General features: G+C 37.7%; 1 protein-coding gene across 5 annotated transcripts in view; it reads left to right on the plus strand.

The window, feature by feature from the left end:
• Positions 1 to 13184, plus strand: part of LOC134627645 (protocadherin-9) — a 187010-nt gene that overhangs the window by 121587 nt on the left and 52239 nt on the right. For 2 of the 5 annotated variants that reach the window (XM_063473931.1, XM_063473941.1), the window contains one exon: positions 9449 to 9650. The exons of 1 other annotated variant lie outside the window; for it this stretch is intronic. In XM_063473931.1, coding sequence (XP_063330001.1) covers positions 9449 to 9650 — 202 coding nt within the window. The remainder of the gene's footprint in view (positions 1 to 9448; positions 9651 to 13184) is intronic. 2 more of the 5 variants (XM_063473950.1, XM_063473959.1) reach the window with 1 other exon arrangement.

Here is a 13184-nt window from a genome sequence, read left to right on the forward strand (position 1 = left end):
TGTAAGTACTTAGAGTACAGAAGCTGCCACTGAGCAGGTCAGGAAAACACGCAGAGAGAAAAAGAAAGGTGACTAAAGAAGAAAACAAAATAAAAGCTGGAACTTGAACAGGAGGAAGAAAGTAAACTTGGTGCTGATAGAATGCAATACATATTTATCCATTTCACACAGTCATCTCACATCTTGTAACAGTAGAGCCACTGGGTACCCAGTACAAGAAGAAGCTAACTCTGGCATGCATTTAGTGATGTTATTGGGATTCTAAAGTTACAGACCTGCCTTGGTTAGGCTTGTTTAGTTTCGAAAAGAGTTGTTCAGAGTCACCCATATTTTACTGATGGTGTAAGTCAACAGTGCCCCTGCTGCACATTAACTGTGTATCTGGCCAGATTTGGTGAGGAGACACAGCTGAACTGACAGCAGAGACCGTGGTGCTTTCTGTACAGTTGATATTGTTCAGAACTTAGCAGCATAGCAGATATTTTCTGTTTACAGCCAACTGTCAAACCAAGAAACAACAACTTACTCTAGTGATCAAACCAGAAGTTTCACACCAGGGGGCATTTCCAGCTATAAAGATAAAGTGCAAAGGATTGTATATCAGTGTTAAAGCACAGTATCAGTCATGCTGGGGGCCAAGGAACGTGTATGGAAAACTCTTGTTATTTACATTTGACCAATGAGGAGCACATTAACAATAATCTCCTTTACGCTTACAGCCATTTTTAAAAAACATGATCAGAATGAGTTGCCATGGCAACAGTCCTGTGCCCCATTGAACTGCTTAGGTTCATCAAGACTGCTTATACCACCAAAAGTGGGGGAAACTGACAGAGAATTGGTGGCTTGATTCATTTTTGCATGATTTATATTGAACCACAGTTTCTAGGAACAGTCTGTGCATGTAGAACAATCTTAAATTACTGGTCATAGTTGGAGCTGCGGGTCATTGATCCTGATGAGCCAATTTCCATCTGTTCATTTTCTTAACTGGTTACCCAACTTTGGGTTGCCATGTGCAAGTATATAGTATAGCAATGTTTCATCCTATTGTGATAAGCTCAGTCAAACGTAGAACAACTATATCATGTTGATAATGAGTTCTGCCCATTTATCTGGACCCCTAAATAGAAGTCAGAGTTTTTAAAATATACTGTTATATACTGTAATATTTGTTTTTTTTTATTTGAGCATTGTTCATCTGTATTCATGTTTCTTTTTTTTTTAATATGTCCCAAAGAATCTGAACATAAAATAGTAATATATGGCATATATATAGAAAATTTGCAAAAAACAGAGGCGTAAGTGAGAGGTATACTCAGGCTAATGCTGCTGCTTGCTGAACTGTAAAATGATAATTATTCTCTATCAGTGTTAGATCATACCTCAGGAAAGGAAAACAAATTATCTTCTTCAAGATCAGCATTAATTTGTATCTACCCACCCCATATACAAATGTATATATGTATAAAGCAGCAGCTGAATGGTTTTCCTTCTGAGAAAGAAATGCAAAACAGCAGAGAAACTGAGAACTGCTCCTTTTTTGTCACACTCTCCCCCAAAATGCAAACAGGCAGGCGATCACATACAAACAAAAACAAATTATGCACTACGACACACACTATCCACCACTATGCATTATGCTGGCACCTTGCTTTCACTAGGAACGGTTGGAGGGAAATTACTGGCTGCTTGGCAACAAAACAAATGGAAAAAGGGTCTGGGTGATTCTTTTTTTTTTTTTTTCAGATGATTAGCTGCATCAGAATTATTGTTAGTAACATCATTGGCCATAAAATTAATTATTATGGCTAGAGCTTAATGATATGTCTGTACTGTGAATTCCTGTCAGATAAAAGAACAAAAAGTTACTGTAGTTCTAATTTTCTGTAACTTGTACTCACCTGAATCCACTGAAAGCATGTAGGTACAGAAATCCACCATATGCTTAGAGGTAAAACTAAGCTCCAAAGTACACTGAATATCATAATTTCACTATTCACATGTATATTTTATAGCCAGAGCACACACTTTGGAAACATTTTGAAGGATTTTCAGTAAACATGTTAGACGTGTAACATCTTAGTGTATACAAGCCCCAATATGTCTAGTGTGTAGGCCCATGTAGCACCATAACGGCTGACACGTACCGCAAGTGCAGGGTGTCGATAAGGATATTTGGTGGCGCTGTCAACACCTTGCCATGGTGCTTCAGTATCAAACATCCCTTCCGTTATCACTTTCTTTCCATTACCAAGTGGCATGAACATCTGCTGCTTTTGGGAGAGGTTGCAAGTTGCCTTCTCAAGTGTTTTAACACGAACAGAGATTACAAAATGTCCTACTCTCTCTGGAAAAAGGTTTTCTTGGTGTGGCATAAAATTCAGCAAAGGTTTTTCAACTCAGACCATAACTTAAAAAAAACCCAAGTCTGATTACAAAACTGTGCAATAGCCTTTTACTGTTGTGCTTTGTTTAAACAGCAGCTATCCCTTCAGATTCCATTTAAGCTGCGTTATCAGACAAGCTTCTTGTTATGTTGTAAAACTTTGTGGCGCGTCACCAGTTTGGTTAGAGTTACCTTTTCGCTGACCTGATAAGATGGAGGAATCTTTCCAACCAAACTCTACTTGACTGTTTATCTAATCATGTATTCTATTCATTAAAACTGAGATTAAGAAATGAAGATTGAATTTGTTTCAGTGCAATTTATTGTATTGGAAGCAGAAATTACATTCTCAGAACATAATGTTGTTAAACTTTATGGCTATTATTTTCAATTAATATGCTGGAATTGATGAACTGACTGTGCAAAAATTTTCTTAAATGTTTTATGTTATGTATGTATATAGGTTATTAATTATATAAACTAACGAAATCAAGGAACCATTGTGAAATTTAAATTACCAGTTGCCAGTCAACCAGACTGCACTGCATTGATTTACATTTGATCTCTAAAAGCTGGATAATCATGGCTGTGTAAATAGCCATTATTTCCACGGGATAAACACAGATCCAACTAAACAAACGTGTGCTTCCACCTATTTGATGTAATGGACTCACAAATAGGATTTCATGACAAGTAATAGGGTTGTAGGTTATTGTGAATTATAGTGTACATTGTGATAATACTATATTTCCCTACAAAATAAATCGGTGGTTTTAATGCAACATTAACATGTTTTATTTGATTTGGTTTGGGTTTTTTTTTAGTATCCGTCATTCATTTTATCAGCGGAGTACCACCGAACACCAACTTCACTGTCTACAGCTGAGTGTAGCAGCGAGATCACATGGACTGTAACTCATAAACACATCAAGATTCCCCATTCAGTGCTCAGGGCCTAGCCTGCTCTGCTCTGTAGTTAACTGTCTCTGAGTGTCAAATCCTTCATCCTGATGCAGGAGACACACATAGAGAAGAATTGCTGTGTCTCTCATTTTATGGATTTGGATGTCGGCAGAGGGTAGAGCCGATGAGTGAGTCAGTAGTGGTTAACTTTGTAGCTAATGCTCTGTGGCAGTTGCACAGGTTTCTTCAGCTCAGCTTGAGGCGCATAGGGAAGCTGGTTGAGTTACAACTGTCTCACAGTTCTCACTTAGCCAAGTCAGGTTCTTTAACAGCATACCAAGGTTAGGATGAAAAGGGAGAGGTAGATGTATAGGGAGAGGGGAGTGAAACCTCCTACAGAAAAGAACGGGCTGCAGTTCGGAGAGGAAAATAAAAGTAGATGAGTCTAAGATGTCCAAATCTAGCCCCAGGTAGAGTTAGATGACATTAATTATGAATGAAATTTCACCCTTCTGAAGAAGCCTTTTCAGGTCAGATCTTTTTAGTTTAGAGATTTTCCTGCTCTTTTCAGAGACAAAAAAATGTTCAGTCATATTGTTTTACTTTATAGCATGCATCAATCTATCCCTCTATCCTAATGGCAACGTCAGTCATTTCATGTATTTATGTCACTGACTGCTCATACACATTTACTCTTTTCAGTCTTTTTATTTAAGTATTAATTAATTCTTATTAGTTATTGTGTAGAGATTGGTCATCATGTAACCAAGTATTCTGTTTTTTTATTGGCTGATATACATTGTGAGTGTATTTAACATTTGAAAAAGTGGGATTTCCCTCTATCTGTATCTAATAACATATATATTACACTAAGTGTAGTGGTTTCCATATTTGCCTAATTAAATGAAAGATCCTTAGTTTGATTGTGGGAGGCGACACAAATCCCTTGGGGGGGTTTGTGTCAGGAAGCGCCATGTGGTGTAAAAATCAACCAAATCAAACATTCAGTTTCCACTATTTCACAAGGGGGCGCCACTTGTTTGTTTGTTTTTTAAGTCAGCTAGTGACCAATATGCAGGAAGGTTAGTGCAAAGTCCTGTGTTCGAATCCATCCTGGGCCTTTCAAATTTATTAAGAAACTTTAATATACTTATCAGTTAATCGGACTTGCAGATATATTTTTTCATAGTTGTATATACAGTTTTTTTTAAGATTCTTGATTTTATTATGTTTTTATGTTAGATTGCTACATGTCATAAACATGGTAGCCTCCTCAAAAATATAGAGTAAAGCACTAGTATCTTTCTTTTTTCATTTTAAACAAGCACACACAATGGAGGAGCAGTATTCATGATAACTTATGAAAGTGGGATGAGATGTAGTTTATTAGGGAAGTGTTGGCAGATGAAAATCAAACAAATTGGACTTTGGGGGCACAAGCAAGAAGGAGCTTGTCACAGCTTTCGTCATCTGTGAAAGATGACAGGTGAGAGTGTGAGTCTGGTGACAAGCATGCTGTATGACTAGGCTAGATTTATGCTTTTTGGTGGGGAAAAAAAGTCCCTTATGTCAGTTAGACAGTAAACGGATAAACAAACATGCAATCTATGTACAGGATCCATAAATCTTTATAAGATCAGTTAGGCTAGAAAGAGTCAAAATGATGGACTGCGCTAATAATCACATGCTAAGCTTGTGTTCTGTAAATGAAAAAGAGAGAGCACAGTGCTGATAGACAATACAAACACACACTCACATGCACTCACATACATGCCCGCTTTTCCAAGCTTGCAATTTGGGAAATGGGTCAGATGTGACTTAGATTTATGTATCTTTGTGTTTTTTCTTTGTGCGCTCGTGTGCTTGTGGTAAGCTAAAAAGTGAGGGAGTGACTGAGCAGGCTTTATTGTGGATGTGGCAGAATGCAGATGTTTCTCAGAACTGCCTAGCTATGATTTAATGATGAAAAGCAGAAGGCAGCAGACTTAGACTCTGGAGAGGCAGTGGGAGCAGACTACGTCAATATTAGAGTCAGAATCAAAGACGGGGGAGATTGTGATTTATTTGTCACTTTTTATTTGAGTGTTACTTACAGAAACACGTTTGGGAACTCTTTTTATCTCTGTGTCTTTCATCTTTTTTAAGCAGTTCGAAAAGCTTGTTTTTGACTGTGTTTATGTCATCAAAATAGAGCAATGCCTGACTGCGACTGTGATGCATTTTATGGATGAGCCCAAAGGAAATCCAAACGTTACGTTGACAGGAGGCAGTGTCTATCAGCTGCTAATATGTCACTTGATTTGATGTTTTGCGAAATGCTACAGCTTGTCAGGATTGTGGATGAACACCGTGGGGAACAGAGTATGATGCACGAATGTACTTTTTTCAAAACACAATAAAATATCAAACAAGGACATGCATTTTTTTCTATTTGAGGGTTAGAAAAACTCAGGTGTGTCATTTTGTCATGTCAGGAAGAGTTAAAGTCAGCAATAGCAGCACAAAAGTGTGAGATAGAGGGGATAAAATAGAAAAAAGGGGGGAAAAAATCAATCAACACTCGCTGTGGAACACAGAAGGGCAAACACTTCAGTGGCTTTTTGTTGATATTAAAAAAATAAAGTTTTTCCCAAGGTGACCAGCAGATGGCAGAGCACCTTTGGGCTCTAAGGCCTGAGCAAGAGTGAGAGAGTAGGGCAGGCAGAGAAAGAGATCTTTTCGTGAGTTTTGCTTTCCTGGTTGACTGATCTCCCTCAGTGGTCTGATTGTGAGAACGGACTCGTGGGAAGTGTTCTCTCACCGCAGGTGTCAGACTGCTGTTAGATAAGATTATTTGCGGTAGTGAGGAGGTTGCATTATTTGTGTGTGCATGTGTGTACGCACGCATGTTTGTCTGCGTGCGCATGCACCGCTTCTTGGTGTGTGCTTCTTCTCATTAAATGTCTGCCTGATAGAAATGTAGTGCTACATTGTGTTCGGTTGGAACACAGTACAACACAGAAGTTGTTTTTGACTTGCACACTGAGCTCCATATGGTCAAACTCAGGAGGAGAAAGACAGGGAAGCGAAGAGAAAGCCTGCGCTCTGTGTCATAAGCCCTATCCCTGTTTGTTTCTGTTTTACAAAACCAAAAGTTATAATGCTTTTGTGTTCTGTGGGATTCAGGCTTTAGTGTGGAGTCATTCTGATAGTGATTTTAACAAAAAAGGCAAAGCGTGCCTTGAGAAATCATTGTATCTGCTACGGTACTTTTACAATACGCTTTGTGTGTGTGACTCCCGACTGTGCCAAAAAGAAAAATAATAAAAACAGAATAAACTAAGTGCTTAGCTTGCATTTAGTCTTTAAGAGGCAACAGCAATTGAGATCAATGAAGCTGCTGTCGAGCTTTCCAATAACTAATAGTGTTAATAACGCAAAACACAAAGGCAGACAGACTGGTTTTAGAATGCAAAACTTCACATTTATGCTTTTTAAGAAACACGTATAAAGTTGGAGCTGGTGTCAAATGAGACATTTATGGTCCCCTGGCAGTTTTTATTTTCCCTTTACTTAATATTGTGCTTTCTGTGAAGACCCTTGGGCAAATGCTAGTCCTGTTCATTTGCTGGCTTGCTGGAATTTAAACCTTCCAGCAGCAAAGTGCTGCTAGTTGCTTTGTGTTTGTTAAAGTGAGTGTGTTTGGTCAGGCAAATTATAAAAACAAGCGGATAACAAGGGTTAGCAGGCGTGATAAGCCATAATATCTTGTAAACTGGCAGCGGGGATAGTTTAAGCTGGTCTTATGCTAATGTTACTACAAGTGACAGTCAGCAACAGAGAAATACAAACATCTTCAAACATGCTTAAACCTACAAATAAACATATGCAAAAACACAAGCAGAAACATCCACAGAATCACTGTGTGCATTTTAAAGCCTTACAGCTACTGTGGTAGTGCAGTTGCATCCTAAAATGTTACGCATTTATACATTCCTCTGCTTGTAACGATATTTTTTTAATTGACTTTTTTAAAGAAGTCTAAATCATTTTACGGTGTATGTAGAATTATTTCTTTACACTGAACTTCTCCACTTTGTCCAAACAGAGTCTAGAATCTTTTCAAGGTCCCACCAGTGTCTGACAGCACACACTACCATTATCCCAATTAATTATAAACCATTTCTTCTCTGCTAGAAGTCAGAATCAAAGGAAATAACATCTCTAGAGTACTGTTCTATTAAATAATTTCTTGCACTTGTCATATATACAAGTAGACGACTTTGTAATATTACATTTGTCATGTCATATAGTGCAATTAATATAAAATGTAGATTGCTGTTCGCTATTCTGGGCTTTGGATAATAGCAGACATTGTTTCCAGTATGGATTTGGCTTTTTATTCACCCAATCAATTAATAATTAAACTACATTCATGTCTAGTTTAATGCCACATAAATCACTTTATAAAACTGTAATGCTTTTATATAAGCTGCATGTGACTGTGTTGTGAAATATACAGTGTTTCCATAACTCTGACAAGAACTGGTAGAAAAAAAACTGCCAGTGTTAGTTTTCCTGGCTGGACACTCTCAGGGCTGCCAACAAATAGATGGCTACCTTGCCTAAGGCCAACTTCTTTGGCATTAGCAGCAATAAAAACATATGCAGACACTGTTAATTAAGTGCAGACACACTACACCTGCCATCTTCCATTGCTTTTCTCTTTCGCTGGCTTCATTTTCTTTATAAATTTTTTTCCAGGCTTCATAGACATAGCGTGTCTCCCCAAATGTGAAACTGATAGCGTTATATTACCATATCAGTATACATTAGCTTTCACAGAAACAAACAATGCAATGAATTCCTTTAGAAAGGTCTTCTCCCTGTTATCTTCATTCAAAAGGCCAGATCTGATCATCGGCCGTTTTTAAATTACTGACAATGACATTTACCCAGTTTTACCTGCAGTTTTACAAGGCATTTACAGCCAGTCATACTTTCACTTGCAATTGTCATTGGAGAATATGAGTTAATTGTTCAAACCATCCATCCATCCATCATTATTAAATTTACACACCATATTTAAATATGAAGCCAGTTTTTGTGCTAGTGTCCTGGGTCTAACTGCAAATCCCCAGCCCCCCACCATGCAACACCCCCCCCCCCTTTATTCCCTTTCTTTATTCTTCCTTTTTGCTTAATTGAATGTTGCATGCTTTTGGAGCAGTTCTAAAATATATAATGAGGTCATTTGCATTAGACTGCAGATTGGGTGACCTTTGCTTTTGCCAATAATTACTGTAAAACCCGTCTCTGTCTGTCATCACCAAGGATGTGGCAGGGACCTCTCTGTGCTCACGAAAGGTTAGCTGGAGGCTTGCGTCTGGACTTATGAAAAAGCCTGAGGAAAATGTCATTAGAGCAAGGGAAAAGACACTCAGAATTAACAATTGGAAATTCAATCAGGATGGCTTTAAGGATGGCATGTGTGTGAGTGTATATGTGTGTGTGTGTGTATGTGCAAGACATAGTCCCAGGAAAACTTGTGTTTTCCTTTCCATGTGAGACTGCAGAATGTGATAGGAAGGGCACCCTGGGGGTGACTTCTGTTAGCTCCACAGGCCCCTTTGACTTTGCTAGCACCAAACAAATTAACAGCACAAACTAAACAATCAGCCTGTAAAAGTCCCTGCAGTAGAATTGACAAACATGATAGAATTTTGCCTCCATTATTTTATTGTCCCTTTCCAGTTATGTAATACTTTAATGAAAACACAGTTTTTTTTTGGTTTTCTTTTCAAAAGTCAAATTTTACACTTTTCACTTTGATGAATTTTTCTTGTTTATTTGCATGCAGTTAATGGTTGTCATTGTGCAGTGAAACGTGACTGTATTTACAGTGTGCAAACTCTTTTCCCATCAATATCTGGGCTTAAGTCAAAATAGACGTTTTATTCGACATCAGCGGTGATGATATATATTACATTTTACATTGTTCAGGCAAAATGAATTCACACTGCAGTCCTGATCAGCACTCAGTGTGCAAAAGCAGCATGCTTGAGCTTGTTCAGCTCAGTGTCAAATAAAACTGTAAATAAAAAAGAAAAAAATTAAATTAAGGGGGCAGAGCAGAGCACTAACATCAGAGGCTCTGTTTTGTGCTCTTGGTTCTAGTCACAGCGGCGCGTCACGTTTCACCTGCCGGATGGCTCCCAGGAGAGCTGCAGTGACAGCGGTCTGGGGGACCACGAGCCTGTAGGCAGTGGCTCCCTCCTCACACAACCTCTCCCTCTGGTGCAGGCGCAGGACGACTTCTACGAGCAGGCCTCCCCTGATAAGAGGACTGAAGCTGATGGAAACTCCGATCCCAACTCTGGTAGGTTGAATTATATTCTTTCTAGCATATATGCATAGTTTGGATTTCCTTATCTAACTTTAAATCTACCATTCTTCTTCTTCTTTTTTCAAACTCTGTAAGCTTAAATCACCATTAGTGGCATTGTGAAACAGCTGCAACATGTTCACTTTGACTCAATTTGGTGGACATTGTGCGCATAGTAATGGTCTCTTTTCTTTCAAATCCAATATGATTTTATTAATTTTTCTACTTATTGTATGCAGGATGGTGAAATCAGAACATTCATTGTCTACAGGTTGAAGAAAATGAAAACGTTTCATATCTGGCTTTGAGGGATGACTAAAACCTCTTGAAAAGAGATAATAAATTCTCATGAAAAGCAACATCTGTCTCCATAATGGACTCAACACACCAAAAATCATTTAATTTAGAGTTATTTGATTGCTCAAGTAGGTTTCTAGTGGATACATGAGCAGGTCATTCATTTCTCAGTTAATCATCCAGACTTGTTCATTCCTCCCAGGAGCAAACCTGGGCCTCCCATAGGCTCCTCACCTATTTGTGAAACTCATTTGATTTATTTAGAGATGATTTCCCAGTTGGAAGCCTTGTTCTCAGCTGAAGATGTTAACTTCCCACTATTTCTGGTGGGGATGTACATCTCCGACCCAGTTTTCTCATTTTATCATTAAGAGGTGAGGCGTGCGCAAAGATCAAGCGCATCGCCTCAAGGTCGATGCCAGCTTGCCTGCTGAGGGTGGAGCAGCTAGCACCGCATAAATATAAGTGCAGTGAGTAAACTGTGGGTGCATATGATTTAAAACAGATTTAACTTAGCAGATGCACTCACAGTTGGCAAATGTATTCAGTGAGCTTTGTGTAGGCCTACCCACTCACTATCTTCAGAAACAACCCATTCTCATTCCCAGAGACTTTAAATACTGCGATTTTGTCAGAGCTGCTGGCATCTCTGAGATATGCGCAAGTGTCCTTTGGAGTTGCTACACCAGTTATAGCGATATTTGATGCTGGGCACAAATGTTCCTACAGTATGCAAAAAAGGTAAAAAAGTCCACAAAGCTTGGTTTGAAAAACTGGTGAAGCCATAGCTACGATTCATCTCTTGTTGTTTCACACACTGTTTTTAGTTATATTTTTTTTTAGTTAAATTTGGTTTGAATTCACTGTTTTATTTGTTTTTTTTTCTTCTTTGGTTAAGTTTATTGTTGTCTGTACTCGGTGAAATTCACCTGTTGGGATGACAGCTAAAATAACTGTTGGTAATGTAGTGACTTATAGTAACTTCATGCTAAGCACCTCAAGAAATGTCAGAGTGGAGTGAAGAATGCTGTTAACTGATATGTGACTGACATAGACATATAAGAGGATTACCTATTAGCAACAAGGAATCATATCAACTTCAAAACAAGTGATTACCAAATAGATTATTGGTGAACAGGGCTTTAAGTTATCCCATACTCAGAGTCAATAACAAATTTAAAAGTATTTAAACCAATCAAGAGCTTAATCAAGTGGTTTGGTTTACAGAGCGCAACCAGTCAAACACTATTTTTAAAACCCAAATTCATACAGTAGAAGAATAATAAAAGAAAATTAATTAAAACAGTTTCAGTCAACAGTCAACATCCTTAAATGTTGACTATCTAATTAACAATTAGACAACGTACTCAGTGGTCCAGCAAATTTACACTACCTTTGAACCACATTACATATCTTGTACTGACATCAGGGGGCAATGTTCATGAATTCATTGGAATCTCAAAAGAATAGAGATGGATGATTAGAGGCAAAACAAATTTACAGTTTTACATTATATGAATGTGGGATTTTCAAATGTCATGAACTATTGGCTAATGAAAGCATTTCATTCTATGGCAGGTCAGAAATTTATGCTATTTGTTCAACTGGTATTTAACCTGCATAACAATTAATGAATAATGAGCTGTACATATCTCACACCTTCCGTCCTACTGTCTATAAATACAAATAAGGCTATGGATATGTTTACACAATTTGGTGCGCAGAGACAGATAAACTCTAACTGCCTTGGCTTTTTGAAGCTCCAAAAATAAAAGAAATAAACAATTAAATAAAGCAAAGTGATATAAATAAAATAAAATTGTATTAATTTCATTCTGCTAGTAGTATTTTACAGGTAAGATACAATGTAAAATGCTAATTTTAGAAGCAGCACCTCAAAGAAGACCTCATCCATTAAACATGACTTACTAGCTTAAATATTTGTAGTTTTTCAGCACACTGCATCATTTTTGTCCTTAATCAGCGGCCTTCTCTTTTGTTAGTGTTGTTTACCTGTCAGCAAACTATTAACAGTGACAGCAGTGGTCTTTGATCATTGACCTGCTTCTTGGCAGGATAATGATTTTATGTCCTGTGTATGAGCGATATGTTACCTGCTGTGGCACTCTCTAATACGTGAACTCAGTGGACCCAGGTTAACTAGTTTTGAGTAAGTCTCTGTCAGACTTAAAAAGCCTCACACTGTTTTCCTACTAGCTGTACAATACGAGTCATTCTGTTGACAAAGGCAAACAGTATCTAAAAGGTGTTTGACACTTTCGTGTTCTAAGCTCCAAAGTATCTTCTAACGCTATTGAAAAGAACCCCATTCAGTGCAACATTTTAAATGCCGACCTTGACAGTAGGTGGTCTTTCCACGAGGCTTTGTTCAAGAGTTGACAATAATATTACTTGTGCCTTGTTTTCTAAAATGTTAAGACCGTTCAAAAGAACTTCAAGAATCAAAATGACAAAATGACATGAATTATTAAATTATTACAAGTCTCCAGTTGTCGTTTTGCAAGCAGAATATTGAAAAATGATTTATTTGAAGTAATGCAGGAAAGTTATATATAGGTTGCAGCTTTCATCTAAATTACAGAAATACAGTGTGCATACTACAGGGTATCTGATAACTTCCCTTTTTCCTTTTTTTCAAGAACAACATAAAGACTCTCTTTGTAAGTTGGAAAATTTTCCTTAGTCTCACTATGATGAAAACAAATTTTTAAAAAAACAACCCCCCCCCCCCCCCCCCCAAAGAAATTAGCCAAACAGGAAAGTGGAGGCAAAAAGAAACAATAACAGATGGATGGTAATCAGGGATGTAGCAGTTTCAGTCAGCATTATAGTTTTTTGATATAAAAAAAGAGAAAAAAACCTCACAGTAATCTATGAGCCAGTGCTACATAAGCAAATGTAGTTAAATCTTAAGACCTCGCAGGGCCCTGTTTCCCAGCAATGATTGATTTTAAAGGTTAGGAGTGTTTTTTGGAGCTTTTTTTTATATATAAAAGCTGTTGTATTTTCTCAAAACAACACTTACAATCAAGTCCACATGGAGTTCTGTTAATGCTGTTGAGGAGGAGGATGAATTGATTGAAACTAACCTATAACATTGAATACTACATAGAGGAGTTCTGGATATTAAAATATATAAAATTTAACATACGACACAAATGATACAGTAGAACGATCAGCTTGATTGCGTAGCAGGAAAGAAACGCATTT

The sequence above is a fragment of the Pelmatolapia mariae genome, linkage group LG1 (assembly GCF_036321145.2).
Source record: "Pelmatolapia mariae isolate MD_Pm_ZW linkage group LG1, Pm_UMD_F_2, whole genome shotgun sequence".
In the NCBI taxonomy this organism is placed as follows: Eukaryota; Metazoa; Chordata; class Actinopteri; order Cichliformes; family Cichlidae; genus Pelmatolapia; species Pelmatolapia mariae.